Below are 25,621 nucleotides of genomic sequence, written 5' to 3' on the forward strand. Positions count from 1 at the left end.
ATTTAAATGGTTCTTATTGCGTGCATATACATAATCGAATTCAAACTGATTCTAATTTTATTCTGATTCGATTTGGTGCTAACCAGTAAAGTTCATGACATTACTACACGTGCACTGACAACTCGCAGGATTGCTTGCTGCTTATTCACGTACGATTATTCATTTAACGACGAGCATTTGTGTGGATTCGCCGACGCATTACGTTATTCACGTACGACTATTAACTTGATGCGTGGGATGGTTGGGCTTAAATCTGGCCCAATTACGAATCCGGCCCGTAGGAACGAAACCAAAAGGTGAAACAGCGAGGGAGACCGACGAGAGTTAACGCGAACGGAATCGCGCAGCCGACTCCATCAGAAGAAGAAATGGCCGGTTTCTTCTTCCTCTTCGGAAAGCGGTCCTTCTCAAACCCTCCTCGTTTCCTCCTCTTTTCCAAGATCCCTATCTTGTGCTCGTCAACCTCCTCCCTCGTCTCTTCGTCGCAAACCCTCGCCCGCTCCCCGATCGGGAGTGGGTTCAACAACGTCGTCGTCGGTGGGATTGGCGGGTTCCCTCGGGTTTCCGTCCCCCGACGGTTCTCTTCCCATCCGGCAGCCGTACCGGATCTCAAGACCGCTGATGGGCTGACGGTGGACGCCATAGCGGCCAAAGACTGGCCGATCCTCGGTGAGAGCGAGAGCGACTGGAGAAGCCACGCCGCTGCCATCGCTCAATCCATACAGCTTATCAAGAAGCGGATGCAGGTGGAGCCTTATGTCTTTTGGGATTTTGCTTCTGCTTGATTGGGTTCCGCTGCGAATTTTTTAGACGTTTGCGTTTCAGATTTTGTACCGATCATCTCGTGAGGTAGAAAATTAGCTTCTCGAGTTGCTGCCGCCTGGAAATCAGGCTTATGTTGTCCAAAATCTTATGTGTTCTAATGCTTATTATACGCTTAGTGTCGGTCTAATATGTTCTTGTTGTTTGTGCGTGTATGTGGACGCGCTGGCAGTGGAGAAAGTTGATTGTCAGGTTGGATCAGGTGTCTGCAGTGCTAAACAAGCCAGACCTTTGGGATGATCCTGTTTCTGCTGGGAGAATAAGTCGTGAACATGGTGAACTACTGAGTAAGATGAAGGAGGTTAATGGGTATGAACAAGAACTACTTGAGCACATAGACTTGATGAAGCTTGCTCGAGAAGAGAACGATGAAGAATTGGAATGGGTGGGGTCTTGCTTCTAGGCATGTATTCTTTTGTTTTTATTATTAAAATTTAATTTTCTTAGAGGAGTTCCCTTTTGAAACACTTGATATTCATGAAACACGTGTTTTTGAGTGTCTGATTTGGCCAGCGACAAAAAGTTGATACAGGGACATATAAGAGAAAAATCACATGAGAAAACCATCTACATAGGATGATGTGAAACATTACAAAAGTCTGTAAGACTTTTACAACAACAACAACAAAGTCGTAAGTCCTGATTATCTTGGGTCGGCTACATGAATCTTTTGCTACCGTCGAGGCTTGTAAAAGGTCATATGCTTAGTTAAGTTTCAAGTATTTAAATCTTTATTTATAGTTTTTATTAAGGTCCTTTTAGGTCTTCCTTTGCCTCTCTTCTTACCACTAACATTGATCATTTCACTTTGTCTAACTACCGCATTCATAAGTCTTATAAGCACATCCTATACCATCTTAAACAAGTCTCTCTTATCTTATTCTCTATCAAAGCGGTCTATAAGACTTTTAAAGGGTCTAATAAGGTTTGAATTGTGATTGTACGATTATCATATGATGCAATTCATGGGGATAGACAATATTGTATGGTAGATTTATGAATGTGTATCCAGTTACAAAGAAAATGCATTGTAGCCTGAACTCCTTTGGAGAAAAAATGCATTGTAGCCTGAACTCCTTTGGAGAAAAAATGAATTGTAGCCTGATCTCCTTTGGAGAATATGGAGATACAACCAGTTATTTTTGTATGGTGATAGCATGTTATGGGTGATTTTATTGCATAGAAAGAGGAGTTCTGCAAGTTTTGTAAGTTGATTCTCCTGTCATACCGTAAGTCTAACTCTTCAACCCTCCGACTACGTCTTGACTATGAACACATTCATTTTCATATTTTTATGCGTTTGCGTCTACAATTGTAACATTGACAGGCATTGATTTCTATTTTTGTGTTTGTCAAGGAATCTATGAAAGCACTGGTCAATATGAGAAGAACTGCAAAAGAGAAGGAACTTGAAGCTTTGTTATCTGGGGATAATGATTCTTGCTCTTGTTTTATAGAGGTTATATTCCTATTACTTCAAATTTTCTAGTAATTTTAGTTACAGAGAAGTATCCTGTGAAAGATTCTAGTACAAAATTCTTCTATTTGTTTCTTGCACATGGATCTTAATTTATAGTATTCAACTTTCATCTTCTACTTCCTTTGTCAAAAACTACAATGAGAAGTGTTCATTCCTTACTTTTTTGATATTTTATTAGTGTACAAAATCTTATTTTATCCTATCAAATTTCAAGTTAATTTCAGTATCTTGGTTTTCTAAATTTGCAGCTATGGTGATTATAGAAGATGATGTGGAGTTGCTATGGAAAAAGAAAGAAAAAGATAATACATTTACAAGTTCTGGAAGGAACCAAAGTCCTGATTTTATGTACTGCTATATATGTTTCTTTATGGTGCAAATTTTGATGTTTAATTTTATGGTATTTAGGTCTGGTGATTTATGCTTAATATTTAAGGTTTTGGTAGGTATACACAATGAATCCTACAATATGAGTCTTTTAAATCAGTTTGATGCTTTCTTGGTTTGTAAAATTAATATGCTCCAGTAGCTTCCTATTTCCTCACATGTATTCATGTCAATGATGTTTTTATTTCCTATGAATTTAATTTAATTTCTGAAGTTTTAGATGCTTATTTCCTGTTTAGTTGTTCATGCTTTTCACAATGTACTGATGCTTCATGAGGATCCATATACGTAGGAGTCATGGTGAGGGCATTCCCCTCTGATAGTGAGGGTTTGAAGCTTTTAATCTCTTCCATTTAAAGTTGACAAAAAAATGTAATCCAGGTCCAGGCTGGTGCTGGAGGGACAGAGAGCATGGACTGGGCTGCCATGGTTATGAACATGTACAAGTCATGGGCTCAACATCGTGGATTTGTAGTTACGATTGTGGAGGAAATGCCTGGTGAGATAGCAGGAATAAAGGTTCAGTTCCTTACCATATAGTCTGCTTTATTTTGGCATGTTTTCCTTGTACAAGTAGTATGTAAATGTTATTGTAACATTTAATCAGACACAATGCTTAGATTGTCTCCACATCTTAAGAATAGCAATATCATCGTCTAGAAATTATATTTAATCACAAATTACCTGGAAGAGATGCAAGTGCAATTGTTTTTCTTTTTGAATGCCTGGGCTGGAATATTTAGCAATTCCTGTGAGATCTAAAATGACACAGGCTTTCTGTAGAATGATCAAGGTCTATAGGTGTGCTACATGGGTTTTTGTGGTAACATGGGATAGTGCATTTGGTTTCATGTTGTTACTTTTTGCATACTTGGTTCTGAAAGTATTTCGTTATTTTTTTATAATTTTTCTGTCTTTTCACTTTACCAATTGCTCTTATCTAAAAGTTAAGATGCTCGACAGAACAGGATGATAGTTAGGCTGCTAGATATAATTCTGCAAGTCTCTAGCATGCTTGAAAATCTTCAGCGGTTTCTGCCCCCCTTTTATCTCCTCAGTGTTAGAAATGTTTTGCAGACTTCTGCATATGCTTTGAGTTTTAGAAAACTGGTTTTGTAACAGCTAAAATCAAGAAACTGTTGAGCAGCAGTTATCTAACAATGGATGTTTTCAGCGTGCAACAATTAAAGTAGATGGTGACTATGCATTTGGATATGCCAAGGCAGAAGTTGGGGTGCATAGGTTGGTCAGAATTTCCCCTTTTGACAGCGGAAAGCGACGTCATACTTCTTTTGCTGCTGTTGCTGTAATTCCTATTCTCGGTGATGGATCTACACGGTACCAAATAAAGGAGTCAGATCTTCGTATTGAAAGGTTTCGTGCAAGTGGTGCTGGTGGCCAACACGTTAACACAACAGAAAGTGCTGTGAGGATAGTGCACATTCCAACAGGAATATCTGCTACATGCCAAAATGAAAGGTATTGTCATGCTCTGTAACTTTTTTTAGTTGAACAATAGTTGTAGCTATGAGGTTACAAGCAAAACAAGCTCATTATGCCGAGTATATGATCGCCTAGTGGTAAATGATGACCTTGTATATAATGCCAAGAAACTTAAGTTTCTTGTTAAATCATGTAGTTCGGTGTAGCCGAAATACTTGTGTAACTTGAGCCTAGTGCCTAGATGGTTTGTGATTAAATGGTTGACTGTGATCCTTTTACACAGCATTAAATTTTATTTAGATTTTTAATGTAATTTTTTATTTACTGAATTTGCACTTGTTGCATTTCAGATCTCAGCATTCAAATAAAGCATCGGCAATGGCAGTGCTCCAATCTCGATTAGACCAGCTTGAGATGGCCCGTCAAGCCCAACTAAATGCAGAGCACACTCAGTCTCTTACGGATATCAGCTGGGGCAACCAAATAAGAACTTATGTACTCCATGTAAGATTGTTACCTTACATTCTCTCACTGGATAATTTCAACTAATCCTTTACTGTCGCAGCCATACCGCATGGTGAAAGATCTCAGAACGAACTATGAAGTCTCGGACCCTGATTCTGTTCTGGGTGGCGACCTTGATGACTTTATATTGAATTTCTTGTCCTATTTGTTGGATAAAGATGAGGCCAGTGTGTGAACCATGGTTTCTGTCTGAAGATTTAGTCAGTTGGCCTGCTTCTCTGGTGCTGCTTAGGCCTGGCCTTGGATCCCCCTCCTAGCGTTTCAAGAGTATTTACATCAAGGTAGATCTAAGCACAACCAGCGATAGATAGCTTGTGGAAGGTGAGGAGTTTCATGAGAGCTGTCTTCCTGCTCTCTTCTCACAATTATTTGCTTCCAAGGGGCTTTAAAGTATAGCCACTTATGGCTTGTGGAGGGGGATGCTTGATGCAAGATCTGTCTTCCTACTCTTCTCATACCCTTGTTTAAAAGCATTTGAAATCTGGATAGCTTGTGGAGCGGGGATGCTTATGCAAGTTCTGTGTTCCTACTCTTCTCAGAGTCTTGTTTACAAGCATTTGAAGTATGCATATGATGCAAATGAGGAACCAAACATTTGAACAGCCATTTGGGTCTTTTGTAAGGCTAACTGTAGCATGTAGTTAAAATATTTTAGTATCTCGGTGGTCTATAGACTTAAAAAATTTATATTAAAATTTTTATAATTATGAAAGTAAAAATATTTAGCTTCATTTATTCTAATGTTATTGATTGTTTCGATGGAAATACGAAAATGATAGATAAAATGATAATTTTAATATCGTAGTTATGTTTTTGATGATGGTGAATGACGGTGTTGCTAGGGGTTACGGATAGTTATTGGGGATGAGGAGGGAGAGGGACGACGAGAGGTGAGGTGATGATAGTTTCATTCAGCATTGCATTGATCTCGATGTAGATGTAGAGTGACGAAAAGGTTGCTCGGTATTTGCATCGGGGTCACTCGACATCTATATCGTCATTAATGTAGATGTAGATGTAGAGCGGCATTTGCATTTGCGTTAGTGTCAACAACAATGCAGGGAAGGGTGGCGGTGCTCTTCATCTATATCAATATCGATGTAGTTATCGAGCGATGTCAATGCAAATGTAAAGTGACGAAAGGGTCGCCATTGTATTGTTGTTGACACTGACGCAGATGCAGGGTGATGCGAATGCATTGTGTCGTTACCTCTAACATCGTCGTTCGTCACAAAAAAAACGTAACTAGAAAATTAAAATTATTTTTTTATCTATCGTTTTCATGTTTTCATTAGTAAAACTAACGCCGTTAGAGTCTATAGAGCTAGATATTTTATTTTCATAATTATAGATATTTTAATATAAATTTTTTAAATCTAAGAATCAAATACTAAAGATATCGATGTACTGAAGCCAACGTGTAAGTAGTCCTTTTTCGCAAATAGAATATGGACATAATCGAGATCAACATAATACAATAAAAACTCAGCTTTGTATTTACTGTTCCACATTTATACATGTTTTACTGGCTTTGAACGTATGATTGCTTCGATTGGCTTGGCTGTGTCGTCTCTCTCAACAGTCCATTCAATTTCATCGATAACTCGGGCTTCCCGATGGTTGATTGATTGAAGATATTTAGAATTCGAGGACAGCTGATGCCAGGGGTCTGGAACAAAGTTGTCTTGCCATGCTGCTTGTAGGCTGAACAGGCACTCACAGCAGCATTATATTCAGCACTTGGCTTACAAATCTCACTACTTCTGCTGTCGTACAACAGACGACAAACTCATGTTTACATGACCTGCATTTTTACTGATATAATAGCACATAACAAGGTTAGAACATCAAAAGCTACCAATTCTATTACTTTTTTTTTTATTGTGGATGGTAAAGCAAGGGTCTATACACAAATGAATTCTGGCAGATAATCTTCCTCGGCCAGCTCTTCCACTCCCCTTCGAACAACCTTTTGTATCAAAACAATCACCCAACCGAACACCAATTTCCCCAGGAAAGAAAAAAGATCTATGGGCAATGAAACAAAATGTTGGAATAGAATTTATCTACAGTTCAGCAAGCAGGCTTAAACCTTTATAGAAGAGACTGCTACAAAACTGTCACTGTCAGTTGGTCACTATGACGATGGAAACGTTCGCATGATCCATTCCGATAACCGGTGCATCTTTGACATCATGTCTGCACTCCTGCTGAAGTATGACTCGGCATTTGAAATCATCACATAGGCATCGTGCTTGACTGCATCCACAGTGCGGTAGTAGCAGTTTTCAAGTCTCCTCTTGATCACCTCAAGAGAGAGCGGAACAGGGTACCTGTGTAGAGGAACAACGAGTTACAAATGAACACTCGTATCGTCCCAATTTATCATGCCAGAGAACGAGAATAATGTAATATCCTTTTCCAATAATGACAACATCATTATAATAAAGCAAGTAATCAGAAAAAGGAGCTGTAGTTATACATCATAATACCTGTTTATAAAATCAGACTTTTGTGCCACTTGATTCAGTTTCCGAATGCCATGGTAGTCCTATCACATTAATATAAAAAAACAATTAGTCAAATGCTTGGAAGAGAAATTGATTTAATACTTCTAAAAATTCTCATCTAGAATATTGGAGAACCTCATTTCTCATTGATGCCTGTTCTATCTTAGCAATAGATTTTAACAGATTATCCATCGTGTCATCATCGATACATGGGTGTTTCCACTGGCTATCAGTATCATTAAGCTCCCATGGGCTATGGAAATGGTGGCCAGAAGAGTCATCTTTGTACTGTATTACATATCTCTCCCATGGGCTCTCTGGAAATTCGGAAGATTTAGGCTTTACAGCCAAGATCCGACCCGCCCACCAGCCCCCACCATCTCCATTTGCATTCCTCCACCAGACATGGCACTTATCTCTGTGGGTCCAATTTCTCTCTATGGAAGCATCATAACGTGTTCTTTCCACAAGGAAGTCTGGAAAACCAGTGAGCTCAGGCAAAGTGAATTTGAAAGCTTTACCATAGCCACTGGAGAAAGGATCTAGGAATTTGACGGTGAGTTTGCAGCAACTATCACCAGATCCAGGAAGTGTGGCGTAATCAACGTCTCGAACTTTGCAAAACTCTACTGCTTTTAAACCTTTTACTGATTCCCAGGGACCTGCTTCTGGTGTACCAGAACTTTCAATATACTCTTTATGGCCCTGAAATTGGTCAAGAATACAAATAAGAGATAATGGTGTAGAAATCTCAATAATCATAACTAATAGAAAAAACACCAGATTAGAAAAAAATTATATACCTGCCTCAGATAAGCAACCTCATCACCTTTCTGGGGAATATACCTGTAACCCTCCTCATGCTCTAACAACATCAGCCATGATAGTTTCCGAATCGGTTGGTGGTAACCTCTTTTATCTAAAGGTCTGAGTTCAGTGAATTTGTAGTTTTCCCTTCTGTTTCTGATTGATCTTAAACCGACAGTCATTTTTGAAGTAGACACCCATTCGTTAAGTTGATCATGGGCACATGATTTAGATCTTCCTGCACTTGTAGATTCTCCTAAAGAGCCATAGGATTTGTCCACTTTAAAATTACTCGTGTTATAAGTTAACTCATTCCTGGGTGCCCTTGTGCCCATGGATCTTGTTCTGCGAGCACAGTCAAAGGTACCACCCAGCTCCACCTTTACATCTCCGCCATGGTCATTGGAGTCTGATGTAGTTTCTTCCTTAATATGAATGTCAGCTCCAGAACTTTTTCTTTCCCGGGATGACTTTGTCCTCTTATAAACAGCATTGTACATTTTATGATGGGATTCTAAATCCATCTTCTTGGAATCGTGAGAAATGGATAATCTGGCATTTACACTTGTCCACCCTTCTGAACTTTCTGATCTGCTATTCCATTTCCCATGGTCTGTATACCTCCCACTGGTTTCTTCATCCTCCATTTCTGCAACAGAAATTAGATTTCGTCCAGTTGAGGCTGCACTGTTTGACAGTACATCACCCTCAGGACTGCAACCATCAAGTGCAATAGATTTTAACTTCGAGGATGAAATAGTAGCATCATGCACTAATTCCCTTGACTTGATCCGTAGCTTTGGATAGATAGTCTTCACATTTTTCTCCACTTGCTGGTTTTCATCAACATTATTAGTAGTGCCAAACAAATTTTCATTTTTGATTGAAAACATTTCAGGCCCTTTAAATGCTACATTTAAATCTCTGAGATCACTGCTCATAGGGTCTTTGCCCACCGGCACAACTGGATCATTTCTATTGTCATTGCAAGTCATTGGAGGTGCCACCTGATCCTGCTCGCTGATGTAAGTTGATAACTGTTGATGAACTAAGGAACCAGAGTTCTTTTCAGGAGAAAAAACGTCAACCCTGGTACCAGTTATTCCATGGACATCATCCACTTGTTTACACTCGTATACAATTCTCCCACAACCATTTTCATTAGCTTGCGTCCTAGAATTAGAAGGTCCACACTCATCCTCTGATTTGGCATGTACATTAATGTCATTACGAACTAAGCCAGAACCATCTGGGCACCTATTTGCTACAGGCCAAACATCTGTAGCCATGTCCCCCAATTTTGGACGTTTTGAGGAGCGCTGCTTTACTTCCCCCCATTTGATTGTACTGTGCTGGCGATCTGCTGAAGAATTATTGTGACTTGATGTCTCAGTTTGTCTGATTAGATGAGCTGTCTCACTTCCGTTGGTTCTATTCAAGTTAGTGACATCAGGATTAGTTACAGGCAATGAAACCAATGCACCATCCTGTTTGTGGCATTCAGGTCTTGCATATCCAGAAACAACTGTTCTTGGCTCACGAGGTGGCAACTTAAGGACCAACCTCCTCTTACTTATCAAATTTGTCTGAGTTTCAATGGTCTGAGAAGGTTTAACAGCACCTTCACATCCATCTCTTAAGTCACGATTGTCCTTTGAATGATTAAGTTGGTTATTTAGCATTGACCTTTCAGACTCAATGCTCTGAATATTTGAATCTGGAAATGCTGATTCACTTTCCGAGGAACTGCTGTCCGGTTCATCTTCATCTTCTCCGTCTGTAGAACCACCAGTTATCTTAGAAAAGAAAGTGAGAGCATTAGTTTTAGCAATTCTCTGTGGTCGCAGTGGCTCTGATTTAATAGATTTCTTTCTTGTCAAATGTCCATTTCTTGACCTCCCAAGCCTGTGAGCCCTCGATACAGTAGCACCATCATGCTCATCCAAGTTTCTTCTTTTAACCCGCCTACCAGAAGAAGTTGTGAACTCCGCCTGTCAAAGACAATATAAAAAATTGGTACCAGCAAAAGAGAAAAAAAAAAAAAAATGCTGCAGATTCATCTTACTCTAGATTTGTGCTTCTTCCTTTTAGATCTCCGAAGGCCCTCTTTTCCATCATGGTCAACACTGTTGTCCTCTGCGCTGATTTCTACATCTTCACAAGAACTGTTGCTCAAACTTTCATGTTCTCCTTCAGTTGAATATTCTTCAGTCACATTATATTCAGAATCAGTGTCATCACTCTGCATGTCATTTTCTATTTCCCAATCTACCGCATCCACAACCTGTGGTAAAGGCTCAACCCATTGTTCTAGGTCCGTAATTGGTAGCGGTTGAAAATCGCCAGTGTTAACATTGTAAGTTGGACCAACCGCAAGTTTTAATGAAGTTGGACGCCACTCCATACCTAGGATGCCTAAACGGCGCCTCTGGTACATACTCTGATAAGGTTCAGGATATGGGATCATGCCTGACAGAAAAATAGGTTAATTGGCAAGCCACATAGGAAAGAAATACACAGCAAAAGAGCACTAATACAACACCCATGAATGCAAATGCATACTTGAATCACAAAGGAGATCCTGAATATTCCTCCAATGTGGTGTAAGCTGAGTCTCCTGTAGTGCAACAAAAGTTAAAAATACGAAAAGAAAACAAGAAACTCCATTGATTGTCAGAAACATGCATAAACTGAGGCAACGAACACTAAGAAATAAACTAACTATCCCCATAATGAGATGAAAGTGAAAAATATAAGAAGTATGCTGTAAAATTTGAGTGTCTGAGCCTCTGAGGAACATCATTAGCTAATGAAAGCCAATATTATGCCCGATGGAAAACAGAACTGTTTTTACATAGCTATTTGCCAAACAATTAACATGATTGATGCAACATCCAATGCAGTAATCAATAGTCCAGTAGTCAACTTTCAAATCTTAAAACAACACCAGACCAAAATGAAGCAATAAAGCCAAGTATCTAGCAGGAAGATGATTCATCTTGATATCAGAGTTCACAAGATTGGTTTTGAGCTTCGGACCGTGTTTCTTTTCCACTAATTTATTTATTCCCCTCTTATACAAATATTTCAACATTAATACATGGTAAGGGGAAAACACACCTGATCCAAAGCATTTCCATTCGTATCTTGCATAAGGGGACGATAATCTCCAAGGAAAAACTGTTGCAGTGAGAAAAATAAACAAAAATAATCGTTCAAGAAATATAGTACTGAACTTAAAGATCATGTGAGCTAATCAATGATGCACACCTGATCATATTGTGCATCTCTCTGAGAGTCTCCTTGCCCTGTTGCCACTATAAATATTTGTCCAACTTCATCTGAGAGAATAACTGAAGTCCCGTCCCTAATAATGGGCAGCAGAAGATAAGAGATCCAAATTACAATTTCAGCAGCAAGGTAAGAACCAACTGATCACAAGATCACCAAGAACATATAATAGATACATACACAATCTTAGTTGGGCATCAAGAAAACAAAAAGTGCAGCATCATGATAACAGAAGCATTTCACAATCAAATTCAAATTCAATTCTTAGGTTCATAAAGCAATCATATTTACATTTACAAGACTCAAAGATATCATAAACCAAAGTAAACATGAGTGGCTGCCTATGAAACCTATAATTATAAAGATACTTGAAAGATGATGAGATATAGCTATATATAGGCCCAAAAAATCCGCAACATTCAGTTCTAATGTATTGAAAAGGATACGACACTAATTGGCTATCTAGTAGAATAACCAAGTGTTATAAATATTATGACAATGCTGCCTTATATCTTTAATTTTTCCCTCAATGGCAGAACCATGAGAACCAATGCAATATATGGTTTAATAAGCACATCAATTTTGATCACCAAGATGTGGGGTTTGTCCACATGATACATTAAGTATTCAGCTGGTCTTTTTAGTCTAATTTGAGATCACTAAATTAAAGCTAGACTCTTTGGTAGGACGGTTTGTTACTTTAAATTTATCAAGCAGGCATGTGCTGCATAATTGATCATATTTGATTGTTAACTTGACAGATTCTTTTGCTAGTTGTTCCCTAATGGATCTCTGCTAGAAAAGATGAGTATATGTTACCCCACTGGTAGGATTTGATTGATATATGCACGGTTCGCCTTATCGGTCCGTACCAGTGTATCGATTGACCGTCGGTATCGTATGTACCGATACACTAACACATGGTATAAAGGGGGAGTACCGACAGATAATGCCACGGTACGAGTGGTATTCCACGGTACATACTGCTCGTACTGAGTGGTATGCTACGGTACGACAAACCTTGGATATATATACTCTAACCAACCTCAATAATAATGTGGCAACTGGCTTAAGAGAAGAGTATCTTGAGAAAAAGTTAACCTTGCACAATTTTTAATCCTATATCTTGGATTCTTCCTCTATCCACCACTTATTGCCCAACACCTTTCCGGTTGCTTACTAATTAAATTGTCCCCTTGTTTTTGGAACATGCATATGCGGTGAAAAATGTTGCTTCCTATAGAAAGGGATTTGGAAGACCCAATTTTAGTGCCTTAGGCTCCCCCACTTTGTCACGACCTTAGCTGGAATTGCCTAAGGCGTGCGGCACCCTTGCGGCCAACCGACGCGAACTTGGCTTGCGTTGCCTAAGTCGCGAGTCACCCTTGTGGCAAAGACGCGAACTTAGCTTGCGTTGCCTAAGTCGCGCCCTTGCGATCTTGCTCCGCAAGGATCAGCCCACTTTGTAACCTCTCGCAGGTCCCGAAGGACCTGTAAAAGAGAAAGAGAGTTAGATCGAAAGAACGAGCAACGGACAAGTCCCGAAGTCTCGCGAAAAGAAAAACTTTACAAGCAATTCGTCGAACACCTTATGTGCACAAGAGAAAAGAGGGAGAGGGAGAAAAACAAGGCTTTCAAGGATGAACGAACAGCTGCAAGCCCACAAACAGCCGCTCACCTGGTCCCGGGCGCAAAACCAAGTTCCTTAAAGGTCACGTGCGAACTTGCGAAAGAGTGTTCAACGCCCGGTATATAACCGAAGCCCCATCCAGCCATGTGCCACCCGGGGGGTTCCTGGGGTCTGAGCTGGCTGACATTTTGGTGAGCGGAGGCAGCTCTCTGCTCACCTCCCGCGGCACGCGAAAACGGAGCTGTTTTGGGGCTGTTTTGCTTGGTTCGGTGAACGGTCGCTTTGCAACGCTGCAGCTTGTTCGAACTTACATATTTACAAGCAAAATGACCCAAAACCATAAGAAAACATGCTGCCAAGCAGCTGTACATGCGGGTGTTAGCGACGAACGGTTCGTTGAACGGAGTTGTTGCGGGTGCGCGACGACCGTTCGTGACAACTTGGCAGAATCTTGCCATTTAAGCATCTTAACTACCAAAGAAGTCCTTGGTTGAGACCTCTTGCATAAGGAACTTGGCCTTCGATTTACTTGTTCCTGCCAATTTAGAGAGCCTTATATTTACTAGTTCCTGATATTTCAGATTTGAACATCTTATCCTCGTTTTAAGACTAAACTTACTGCTTATCTTTCAATGAATACAAATTCACCAAGTTTTAATGCTTGGAGTTGATTAGAATTCCTCGTGCAAGGAGAGAGAGAGAGAGAGAGAGAGAGAAAGAGAAACCCAAAAAATACATTCCTTGAAACAATAAAAAGAGGTTTTAGTGCTTAGTTTAATTAAAGATGTTCCTTTATACAGCGTTCAATGGCAAAAATAGATCCATATAGGCAAACCCCATATAGTTAAAAGTTAAAAGCAAGGTTTAAAAAACTGGCCACAATAGTTGGCAGAGGCCAGTATTTACTTGTTTGACTGTGAATCGATAAAGCGGATCACCAGTTTTCACCCGATTTCAGTTCATATTAAGCTTATCATCTGGTAACTTACCTTGTTGTGCAAAACACCAAGTTTTAACTCCAGGGATCGGCTGAACTGGGAAATATGACTATAGTCAAGTGCCCTTAATTTTTATTTCATTTTTTGATAACCTTTGACGATTGTATTTTTCCTTTTTATTTCTTTCTCTCCTATCATGCATTCCTTCTCTTACGGACTCTCGCTCTCCCTCTCTTCCTTTGCCTCTTATTCCTTCTCGTCACATCACTACCGCCTCCTCTGCCCTGCTACACCATTGTTGCCTCCTATGCCCCCTCTAACGTACTCTCACCATGTTGTTATCACCTCCTGAGGGTAATTGCCTCCTCTTTTGCCTTCCACTAGACTCTCTATTTCAGATGTCTCTCTGCACAGTGACAAAACCTAGCTGTCAAAAGTGCTCAAGCATAGTATCATGCAGTGACTTATTGGACCTGGGCCAGTTGATCTTAAAGTGATCAAGTGTCATTCTCGATTTCAGATGTCTCTCCACAAGACAAGCCTAGATTTAACCAGCCATACCAATGATTTCAATAGGCGCTCGGGCGTTCGCCTAGGTGCTCGGGCGAGGCGAGGCCCGAGCGCCTCACTTCATGTCTAGGTGGCGCGCTTCAAAGAGGCGCCGCTTGGGCGCTCGCCTGAAGCGCCTGACACCTGGGCTCGGGCGAGCGCCCGGGTCAAACCAGGCGATCCCGATGCTTTAGTTGGTTCAATAGAACCAACTAAAGCACCGATATCAGCCTCCCAGCATCCCTCTCACGACTTCCCCAACCCTAACCCTGCTCGCGATTCTGCCGCCAACATTTCCTCTATGTTGTCGCTGCCACTATCGTTGCTCGCCGCTGCTGTTGCTGCTCGCCGCTCCCGCTCCCGTTGCTCGCTGCTACCGCTGTCGTTGCTCTCAGTTAGCAACATCGGTCTTACTCTTACGCTGCACTCTCACTACTGCTGCCACTATCGCTGCTCGCCGCTGCTGCTGTAGCTTGCCACTGTCACCGCTCCCACAGCCGCTACTTGCTGCTCGCCGCTACTGTCTTACTCTTACTTAGTCTTCTCACATCGACTCGATAGTATACTGTTAACAGTATATTAACAGTATAACAATATACTATCAACTATATACAAGTAACAATATTTTTTATTTATTATATTAATAATATATTATTTTGATTTTAATACTGCTAATTTTTATTTATTTAAAATTATTGTTATTGTTTTGAATTTTGAGACTTATTGTTAATGTGATATTATGATTTTGTAAGATTTTATTAATTTCATATCATATTTTTATTTAAATAATTATATTTATTAATTATATTATATATTGTTATATTTTAGCGCCTCATTTCGCTCGGGCGAGCGCCTAGCACCTCGGGTGTTTTTGGACCTTGACGCCGAGCGCTTTTTAAATCATTGAGCCATACTATCATATAGTAATCAATTGGACCTAAGTGAGCTGCTTTTGAAGTGATCCAACCTAGTTTTGAATGCTGCAACTGCTGCAACAGTAAATATACTCCACTCTAACTCTTTCCACTTTCATTATCTGTGAAGGGAACATAAAAATAATGTAAACTCGGCTTTGTAACTGCATGCCTCTGTATCCCCAAGCTGGGTTCTCCATCACAAACCAAAGCACAGGATAATGATAACTGCTCAGGTAATCATTACAAATCACATATCCTAGTCAACACGAAATTGGAGGTGAGCCTGATTACGTCATAAACTCCACAGCTTGGACAACAGATGGCACACCATCAATTCTGCTCCAGCTTACAAAGATATGTGCAGTAGTGTGATATCCATCTTATGCCCTTAGGTCTCCCCCCTTCTCTTTCCAATAGATGTTCTTCTTGGCATAAAGTTTACACTAGGAAGCAAAAACAATCATGTGCTGACATCTCTCCAACAAAGACAAGTGCATCCAATTTAATAATAATAAATTATGTTAAAATTTTTGTTTACTTATAAGTAGCGAATAAAAATCACTAGAGACACTAATCAAACAAGCCATAGTTTTCATAATCCTGCAACACAATAAATGTAACAAAAAAATAGATCATCATTTTGGCATACCTCAGCACAAATCCCAATCTTATCTAGTGATACAAAAAGTCCAATAATGTAATTTATCACCAGTAAATGTTAATATAAAAAGGGCACCAGAAGATGGGGAAAGAAATTACCAGCTTTGCAGTATGTTTAAGCAAGCATTGCAAGCAATAATTTAGATATGGACAGTTGAAAAACAAATGAGATTAAACGGCTCAAGAATCTAAAATTAGCATAGACAACAAACTACTGTGAAGCTATTTTAGCTGACTTACGGTGAAAATTTACCATCAACCAACTTATAATGGCCAGTTTCATAAATCCGTACAGGCTTGCCCTTCCATATCTGGAAGCACCAATCAGAAAGTCTTAATGCACATGTATACACATGAAAACTAATCTACATTATGGAAAATTATCAGAGCCTTACATCCCAAATAATCATTTTCCCATCGTAGCCAGCACTCATAGCTATCCGTGGGTTGAAAGGATGGACATCCAGAACAAATGTCTGTAATCAAACAACAGTTATATTATAACACATCTTTTAAAAGACAAATATCCATGAGATCACAAAAACTTCACCATATAAATTACAGATAATGGTGATCTAGTTCAAAGGTTACAAATAATAGTAATTTCATCAAATTTAAATGAAAATATATGTATGGAAGCATAATCTCATACAAAAACATATTTTCAACAACAGTGTTGACTGTAAGCAATAGAAAGAACTGTAAAAACTCAGTACTTAAATTAAATAAAAAATAATATTAACAAAACAACCTTGACATTTTCAACTAGAGTAAATGGGCAGAAAATTTTTGTAAGATCATTTACTGTTGGAGAACCCAATCAAAAAGTTTCTGCATTCAAGATCAGACTTGTGTCAACGTGAGAAAATTTAGTTAAGAAAATGAAAGAATGGGAATTAATTGGTCAAGTTATTGGAAAATCAATAATTTTTCAGGAAAATACAGTATCACTAGAAACCAGCAAAATCATTCGTAAGATCCAAACTCTTTACTGTGCATATTTTTCCAGCAAAGTTTCAAAGAGTTGGACCAGAAGGGTTCAGGAACAGACTTATGAATCAGAATCAGGCAAAATAATAAGATGGACCAACCTAAGATAAGCCAATTCTAGCTACTTTCAACAGGTTTCACATCAAGATCCAAGCTAATTCCCAATTTGTCAGGGTTTTCAGGTACACTATAGTGATACAAGCAGAAACCATCTTATCCTTCAAAACATGGTTGATGAGTGCTTAGAACAGTCTCATATGCATTATTTATTAATATCAATTTATAGTGATAACTGAAGCAGAGAGAAGATACTATCTGAGGGTAAAACAAAACACTCTATACACTTGGAACACCTGTAAGAATATTTCATATATTAGCATCACCAAGGATTAATCTTGGTCCGGTGCTGATGTCCAACCAGGATCTCAGTGTTTCAACTGGCCGGTACCGCTCAAATTAGAGAGAAAGGGAGAGACCAAAGGGAAGGATGAGGAGTAGGTGGTAGATGGGCGAGAACATGTTCAGGAAGTAGGAGGTGGCTCCTCATGGATGAGGAGGTGGTGACACATTGAAGGAGGCATAGGAGGAAGAGGATGATGTGATGGCCACAAGAAGGAGAAGCAGAAGAGGATGCAATAGAGAAGGAAAAGAGAAGGCATGAGGGGTTGTCAACACAACTACTTTACAGAAACAAGAAAATTATAAAAAGATATCTGGTAACCCTGGGTGGTATGCTCATCCAATGATTGCAATTTTGGTACCAGATTCATGCTGGCTCATGGCCAGACAGGTACCTTAAAACAGTTTATGCCACCAGCGACGGTGCGAATGGTGAATTTCTGTGACTCCGCATGAGTGGAAACCCTAAGAGGTAGGGTTTAAACAGTTAAATAAATAAACCAGACTGAATTCCCCGAAAAGGGTTGACCAACATCCCAATTCATGCCCAGACTGATAGGAACTGGTTGGATGAAATCAAGTTCGCTGAGCCTATCACCTAGTACAGCTTGGTTTTGATTAGCTTAATCCTCATAAGATAGAGGAAGGGAGAGAGAGAAGACAACAGTTAGTGTTGGCAGCTTTTAACAGGTACCTTTGTGACCATTCTACAGTTTCGTTAAAACAAGAAAAAATAACCCAGTATTGATTCCATGAAGTACATTTATCGCCAAGTACAACTTGGTTTTGGTCAAATTACCACCCCATAAGCCCATTGTGATGAGCTTACCAGCTGGTAAGCGCAGTCTGGGCTCGGACTAGGCAAAATTTGCCAATCTGCTGCATACCAATTGATTGTGAAACCAATAAATTCACAGTCTACATTGGTTGATACAATCGAAATTAAAATACATTTCATATTTCAGCAGCATTAAAGTAACAACTTAAGTTTCAATTCAATCTCTAAGACTTTTGTATACGTGAGAAATCTACCAATCATACACTTCAAAATGCTTGCCACGTCTACATTGTGTCTACATCCAACATTGACTTTTGACGAATCATTCCAATGGCAGGCTGGATACTTCAGACACTATGATATAAAATGTATTGTTTATACATTTACATATCTTCATACACTTACAATTGAAATTTAGTATGACTTTAATTATCTCAATGTTTTCTAATTGTGTTTGAAGCATTCAGCTGATGACAGTTATGCTTCTTATAAGTTACATTCCATTGTAATGATAATAAAAACCATTTTTAAAAAAATGTATCTACATCTAATATTAGGTGATATATAGATGCTAATATATCGCTTATGTCATGTCCATGGCGTGCCCTGTCATATTTTTCATAAATTAGCAGTTTAAGCATATGAACATCATGTCTTGTTCATGTCTCATGTTCCTTTCCATGCTTCACATAGGGAAAAAAACAAGGAATCCCAGCTCAACAAGTAGGATCTGAAAAGGTGAAATATATAATGAATACTAAAATCCAAACATTTGGTTGACATATGGCCAGTGTGCACAAATCTAAGAAATCCTTCAGAGATTCACTTGCTACTGCATCAGTTATCAAGTGATATTCTGTCAGATTGAGGATGATTCTCAAATTTGTGTAGCAAAGATACAGGTCCTAGGATTTATAGGCTATACAAATAAAAAGGACCACTTAATGAACACAAGTGAATCAATCATGCTTATCTAATTGAACCATAGATCCTAGGAAAAATAGGAAATATACGGATAACATGTAAGACCAGAAAACATGACAGCGTCACATATAAACACATCATATTATCTTCAAGGGTATATATGTTGAAAGATACTCATCATTATTAGACCATCAGTGATATTCCAATGTCTCACTCTTAAAGTGATGGTAATGAACATCAATCTGTTGCATTGACATTATCATGCAGAAAAACAGCTTAGGCAAAAAGTGTATCATTATTAACCTCACTACTTTTGACAATAAAAGAAACTATCAATAGAACTCTTTGGGCACCTTTCCACAAAAAGATAAAATCTACATGTTATTCCAATTGCACCAGAATATCTTTATGATTCTAATAGGATAAAAAGAGAAATTTCTTGGAAATTCACTATGAACCAACTATGGTCAAACTTGTAAGGGAAAATATTATTGGGAAAATCTTTGGGGGCGACATCACATGCGCAGCGTAAGAACAAGAAAAACGAAATCCCCGATTCCCAAAGAGATGTTCGTCGTCGTGCGAAGATTGATGCGCAAAATCCGCGAAACTGAAAAGACTGCGTATAGATCGTATATCCTTGTTTCCTTACAGATCCTTAGGAGAGGGTGAAGGAGGTCAAGCGTCCTCCGCTCTAGCGGTGATCCACACAGCAGGGCTACGACGACGCTCCTCAAAACTCCAGGCCTACTCTGAGGTGGAGAGGGGAAGGAGAATAGGAGAGGCAAGCAAAGGCTCTAGCCTATGAGGCTCTGAATCCCTCCTATTTATAGAGGTCCCCTGTCAAACCCTAATGGATCCTCGCCTAGTGGGTATTGGATCTGCATCCAATAACCCAAGCCTTTTAGATTAGTGGATCTCTATCCAATAATCTCTCATGGGCTCTTATTGGATCTCGTCCATGGGATCCAATAATTCAGGGGCTTATTGGATATCCAATAAGACAAGGGCTCCGTCGGATATCTCATATCCGAACCTCTACTCATCGTAATGCCTACCATATGTGTGTGACCCTCTAGGCCCAATATCGAGCTGGCCGTGAGTCATACCTGTCAGAACTCCTTCTAACTCAGTGAATTATTATCTCTGTAATAATTCACTTGACTCATCGACTACGGACGTACTAGGCCACTATGCCGTAGTCCCCAGACGATACAGAGGAATCCAATCCATTGGACCTGTCTGTCTTCAGTTATCGTGTACCTATAGTCCCTCATCCATCTAATATCCTAGAGATCGTATATCGAGCATTGTGCTGTCAGACCCATACGGTTTCTTCTCGAGTCTCGCTCTAATCGGATTCTCCCGGAGAACTCTTTCTCTCTCAACCTGAATGACCCTGGCCAGGGATTTGTCTGAGCAAGAACACATAGGATATTCCTCTCATGATGCCGAGAGTGGATGATCCTCTATCGACACTCAATAGCCCTCGTAAGGTCGACTACCACTCCTAATGACCAGCTGTACTAGATCTGAGACAGCCAAACCTATAAGTCTGGTATCAAAGAGTGGGGCACTCATACATGACATCCTTGGTGTCTCAAGTCTAAGGACCAGATATACCACTAGGACTACGGAATCGCTGTCTGATAATAAGGCATCATCAACCATCCAGCATTCCGTAAGCGGATCAATCAGTGAACTCATTCTCCAATGAGCACCTGTACTGTATCCCTAGTGTCCCTACACGAGCAGCTATGAGACCCGCTGCATCCATCATATGGACGGGTATACAGCACATCAGTCTGTCCGATTATCACGATGTCCCTCTCGAGTAACCTATGACCGGGATTATTTAGGATATGTGTTTAAAGGTGAATCGATCTCATTTTCGTGATCTCATCACGATCCGATTCTCATTGTACAAATCCAAGGACATCACAATATTTATATGCATATATACAATAGTTATAAAGTGATATATGTCAAAATATAATAAGCAAAAAAGATTCTGTATCAAGTCACACGTGTCATTACTCACGTGATTGGCTTGCTGGGCACCCATGGCTAGCAAATATTAGCCTTACTATGAAAGTTTATATAACAAGGGACCAAATCTTTTCAATTCTCATTCCAACATATGCTGGACACCATAGCTCAATTCCATATGAATGTTACACATTATTCTAAGCAATTCGTCATAACCAACATCAAATCTAGAATGGTCAAGAATACATATCCAAAAAAAGATAATACTTGGTACGTACAGATTCCTGGTGACCAATTAATGAATGAACCAGGCTGCCATCAGAAGCATTCCAAACACATATTCTGCAATCTGAAGAAAGTAATTTACATTTAGAAACAAAACAGCAATAGTATTTTAATCCAACAAGGCAGATTCAGAATGGTAAAATGTAAATCCAGTGGGGAACCCCAGGACAAATATGTAGCATTTCAGAACCATACTACACAGATGAGAAAACACTGACATGATTGCCATGAAACGAAAACTACCAGGCTATCAAGAAATATATAACATCTATCAAAATGTGTAATACAGAGCAACAAAATACCAACAAAATCAAATAAGAAGCATTTAAACATATTAAACTCCTAATGTCTTTTATTAACTAAAAGTAAAGCACATCAAGACCAACATGTGACACAACATAATCAGTATTAATAGCCATCAACGAAGTACCCACCATCAATTTCTTAGATAACAAAAATCACATAAAAAATGTTTCAAATTCATATTGGATCAGGATTAATTGAGTTAAACATGACAAAGTTATAAATTCAAATTTACATGAATTGAGAGATGCAAAGATCATCCTTAACTCCATACCTGTTGACAAGCTTTTTTCTCTAAACCTATATTGTCCTAAAACAGTGCCTAAAATCTAGTATTGGCTGACTAGGAGATTCGAGTACTACAACACTATAACATGTCATGTGTGTGATGAGTTAGGTGTGCATGCCCCTCACATACTGCCATAGGCCAGGCCGTAGCATGTTAAAAAGGCCATCCGCCATTACATCGCATACCATCCAAGTACATACCTGCATGGGCCTAGAACGAGTCCCAATTTTCTAAACATAGAAACAAATCTACAAATGGTTCACATCAGAGAGAATTTAAGTTAATATAGCACTAAAAACATGTAAATCCTTAAGAAACAAGAAAAAAATAGAACAAACCCATGATTGCAGCAAGCACAAATCGGTTATCCAAACTCCAAACTATCATGTTAACACCACGAGGAGTTGGTTGATATCTCTGACGTGGACCGCCACGTGGAGGTTGTGGAGGCATAGGCGGGGGAGGAACTTTAAGATGATAAGCACGAGTCCACCGGCCAACTTTCCCCTAACATAAATAAAAAGGAACTGAAAACAATTAGAAAGGGCTTAAAAAAAAAAGAAAGAGAAAACCATAGAGTAATTAGAAGAAGAGCAACTTTGTTAATAGAATCAATCATATTTAATCATGATTACCTACAATTTTTAGTCATGCTAAGAATAAACTAATTACAAGTTCTGAATAACCTAATTTTCTCTTCCTACTTATCCTTACAATGATGTTTTCTCAATTCAAACCTGAAATCAGATATTATTTCAATCCCCACATGATTGCCACACCTATTGTCCAACAGTACTTGGTAATCTGACTCTCTCTCAACTTACATAATTGCACTTCTGCTGGTTTGTCATGCACCTACGCTTGCACGCATGCACACTATATCTTACCAAAATATAGTTAATAAAGCTATATACAAAGAGTGCAAAGAAACTAAAGCAGAATATACACTCATGCAATCACTGCTATACCACTCGATATGGTATGAAACAGGTGATATGTACTGGTCTGGGCATTGGCCAGTACAGAAACCAACCCCATTCCGGATGGTCCAATCCAGTTTAATAAAAATAATTTTAAAAAATAAAAAATCATGGTGGAACCTGTCCAACTTGACCAGAAAAATCCTAAAATAGAAATTAACATGAGCCCTCGTCTCACATTCAATGTCGATACCGCTGCTGCTTCTCCTCTTTTTTCCTTCCTCTTCAATCGCCCCTTCCTCTTCTCCCTCATTTTCTTGCCAAAGCACTAGTAAATACCGATGTACCATGGGTTAGTACACCATTACTGACCGATACATACTGATCCAACAACATATCTCCAAAACGAGCCAGGTACACAAAATGGCAATCCTTGCTCTCATGTTTATACTAAGTATGATATCATGCAGTAGTAAGTTTTCTATTGAAAAGCACAAGAACCTTACGCCCAGTATGCAAATGGAGTCTAATATAAAATTCGTTTTCTACAATTTCTTATTTGTCCCATTTTTGTGACCTACTTATGGCAAGCACTCACAAATCACTACACTAAGTATACATCATGTAGATTAGGTTAACATAGACATAGGTAAACATCCTTCTACTTCATACATACAAGATCTATCAGGTTAACTTTAGTGATTTTGTATGGTCAAAGTCTGCCGCAAAATATCCATTTAAACCACTTTCAATGAAAATCCAAAAATTTAGGCCAGTTCAGATTAGTGATGTTGATAGGCCCTCGAGTGAGGTCAGGTGAGGCCCGAGCGCCTCAATTTGGCACCAGCCTAGGTGAGCACATGGGCCAGGCCGCTGGGTGGCCAAGGCACACACCTAGGTTGACTCAGGCACATGGGTCCAATTTTAAGGGATTTGATCCAATCCTAAATGAACCGAACAGTTTGGTTCGATCTATTAATTATAGTCCATGCACATTGAGCTCAATTCCCTATATGAGCCAAATGGTTTGGCTCAATCAATTAATTAAGGTTTAAAACCTCCCCTCATAATTCACCCCCAAACCCTGGACCTCAAAACCCCCGCCCCAAATTGTTACCCATTTTAGCTTCCTTCCCCTCTTTCTGACGAGCTACACTTCTCTGACACTACAACACCCTCTCTTTAGTGCCACCTCTAATAGCCCTCTATATGCACGAGATAACCTCACATGATGCTCCCCTCTCCTGTAAGAATGACACCTACTCTTGGCATCTCCACACTCGTGCCCAGCAGCAACCAGCATCTTTGACACTCTTGGCATCTGAACTTCAGATACATCATAGTCAAAAACATGTGTTTTCAATTATTTTTAGCTAATTTTGACAAACTTGACCAATCATGCCAAAAACAAATGTTTTTTTACATTTCAAGTCAGTTTTCACCAATATGGTATTGACTCAATTCTGGGGGTTTCCCTCGAATATTTTAACTTCTTTCCTAACATTGCCAATGCTAGTTCCAAGCCCAGATGAAAAAGGTCGAGGGTTGTGTTGAGTCACTAATAACCAACGTAAAACCATGTCAGATTTCATGAACATAGATCTTAACCGATTTCAGTATAGAGCTAGGTCGTCATCCGAAAATGATGCAAGGCACCTTCACCACCTAGGTGTCTCGAATTGCAAACAGTGGGCTAGGAGATCGCCCGAAAGCAGTCCATCACATTAGCGCCCGGATGTGGTTGCAAGTAGGTAAGGGTTCTCTCATTGTTTTGGACCAACGAGAGTAAAGAAGTTAGTCCATGAATAGAGAGTTAGGTTAGCTTCTTGAAATATAGGAACACTTTCAAATAAGGGATTAGAATCGACAGACACTATGACCAGAAGAAGAATAAATATTATTTATTTATAAGAGATTAAGTGGGTAAGAAAAAAAATTAGAGAGATTGATAGTACTGGATTTAAAATTTGATATATTAAAAAAGTTAAACACAGAAATGGCGTAGGAATTATTGTTGATAAAGATCTTAAAAACACTGTTGTAAATATAAAAAGATTTGGAGATAGAATTATAATTTTAAAATTTCTGAAACAACAAGATCTTTTAAACGTCATTAGTGTTTATGCCTCTCAAGTAGGATTGGACGACCAAACAAAAAGAAAATTTTGGAAAAGCTTAGATGATATCATTCGAGAAATGTCTATAACCAAAAAACTTATAATTGGAGGAGATTTAAGTGGTCATATAGGGAAAACATATGATGTATATAACATGGGGCTTTGGTTATGGGGAGAGAAATGAAGATGATGGTCGGATTTTGAATTTTGCAACTTCATATGATCTTATAATTATAAATACTTATTTTAAGAAGATAGATTAACATTTAATTATTTATAAGAGTGGTCACAATTGTAGTCAAATAGATTTTTTTCTCACTAGAAAGGTAGATAAGATTATTTGTAAAAATTATAAAGTTATACCTGACGAAAGTTTGACGAATCATGATAGGTTGATGATATTAGATATTTACTATAGAAAATAAAAAAAAAGATAATATAAAATTACTAGAACTAGATGGAGTTTTAAAGATGATAATATAAACACTTTTAAAAATATGATGGAAAGGGAAGTGACTTGGAACATTGATGAGGATAATATTAATATTATTTGGACTACAATAGCTAATAAAATTAGGAGTTTAACCAAAGAGATTATAAGTGAAACTAAAGGTACAGATGTAACCTTAAGAGATAGTTGATGGTAGTACGAGGAAGTTCAAAAAATA

The 25,621-nt window shown here is 38.9% G+C and overlaps 2 protein-coding genes across 4 annotated transcripts in view; one reads left to right on the forward strand and one right to left on the reverse strand.

Annotated features, from left to right (window-relative positions):
- The first annotated feature begins 305 nt into the window (after positions 1-305).
- On the forward strand, positions 306-5,388 carry LOC135652127 (peptide chain release factor PrfB2, chloroplastic-like). 2 transcript variants are annotated; one of them, XM_065172855.1, is made up of 7 exons: positions 307-746; positions 995-1,207; positions 2,180-2,281; positions 3,071-3,208; positions 3,864-4,168; positions 4,483-4,636; positions 4,698-5,388. In XM_065172855.1, the coding sequence occupies exons 1-7, from the start codon at positions 369-371 to the stop codon at positions 4,830-4,832; spliced, it is 1,425 nt and encodes a 474-aa protein (XP_065028927.1). In that variant the 5' UTR covers positions 307-368; the 3' UTR covers positions 4,833-5,388. The 2 variants fall into 2 exon arrangements, with proteins under 2 accessions (XP_065028928.1, XP_065028927.1); XM_065172856.1 differs by lacking the exon at positions 995-1,207 and having other exon boundaries at positions 306-746.
- Positions 5,389-6,509: 1,121 nt separating this feature from the next.
- LOC135652771 (uncharacterized) overlaps positions 6,510-25,621 on the reverse strand; it is a 52,683-nt gene continuing 33,571 nt past the window's right edge. The window contains exons 13-24 of one of the 2 annotated variants that reach the window (XM_065174000.1): positions 22,255-22,423; positions 21,318-21,388; positions 16,355-16,435; positions 16,200-16,270; positions 11,245-11,341; positions 11,095-11,154; positions 10,537-10,591; positions 10,040-10,443; positions 7,971-9,965; positions 7,303-7,872; positions 7,150-7,208; positions 6,510-6,990 (exon numbers count right to left, since the gene is read on the reverse strand). In XM_065174000.1, the coding sequence (XP_065030072.1) occupies positions 6,795-6,990; positions 7,150-7,208; positions 7,303-7,872; positions 7,971-9,965; positions 10,040-10,443; positions 10,537-10,591; positions 11,095-11,154; positions 11,245-11,341; positions 16,200-16,270; positions 16,355-16,435; positions 21,318-21,388; positions 22,255-22,423 (3,828 nt within the window). In that variant the 3' untranslated portion in view covers positions 6,510-6,794. The remainder of the gene's footprint in view (positions 6,991-7,149; positions 7,209-7,302; positions 7,873-7,970; positions 9,966-10,039; positions 10,444-10,536; positions 10,592-11,094; positions 11,155-11,244; positions 11,342-16,199; positions 16,271-16,354; positions 16,436-21,317; positions 21,389-22,254; positions 22,424-25,621) is intronic. The other variant, XM_065174001.1, reaches the window with a different exon arrangement.

This window comes from Musa acuminata, chromosome BXJ3-11 (genome assembly GCF_036884655.1).
Source record: "Musa acuminata AAA Group cultivar baxijiao chromosome BXJ3-11, Cavendish_Baxijiao_AAA, whole genome shotgun sequence".
NCBI classification, from domain to species: domain Eukaryota; kingdom Viridiplantae; phylum Streptophyta; class Magnoliopsida; order Zingiberales; family Musaceae; genus Musa; species Musa acuminata.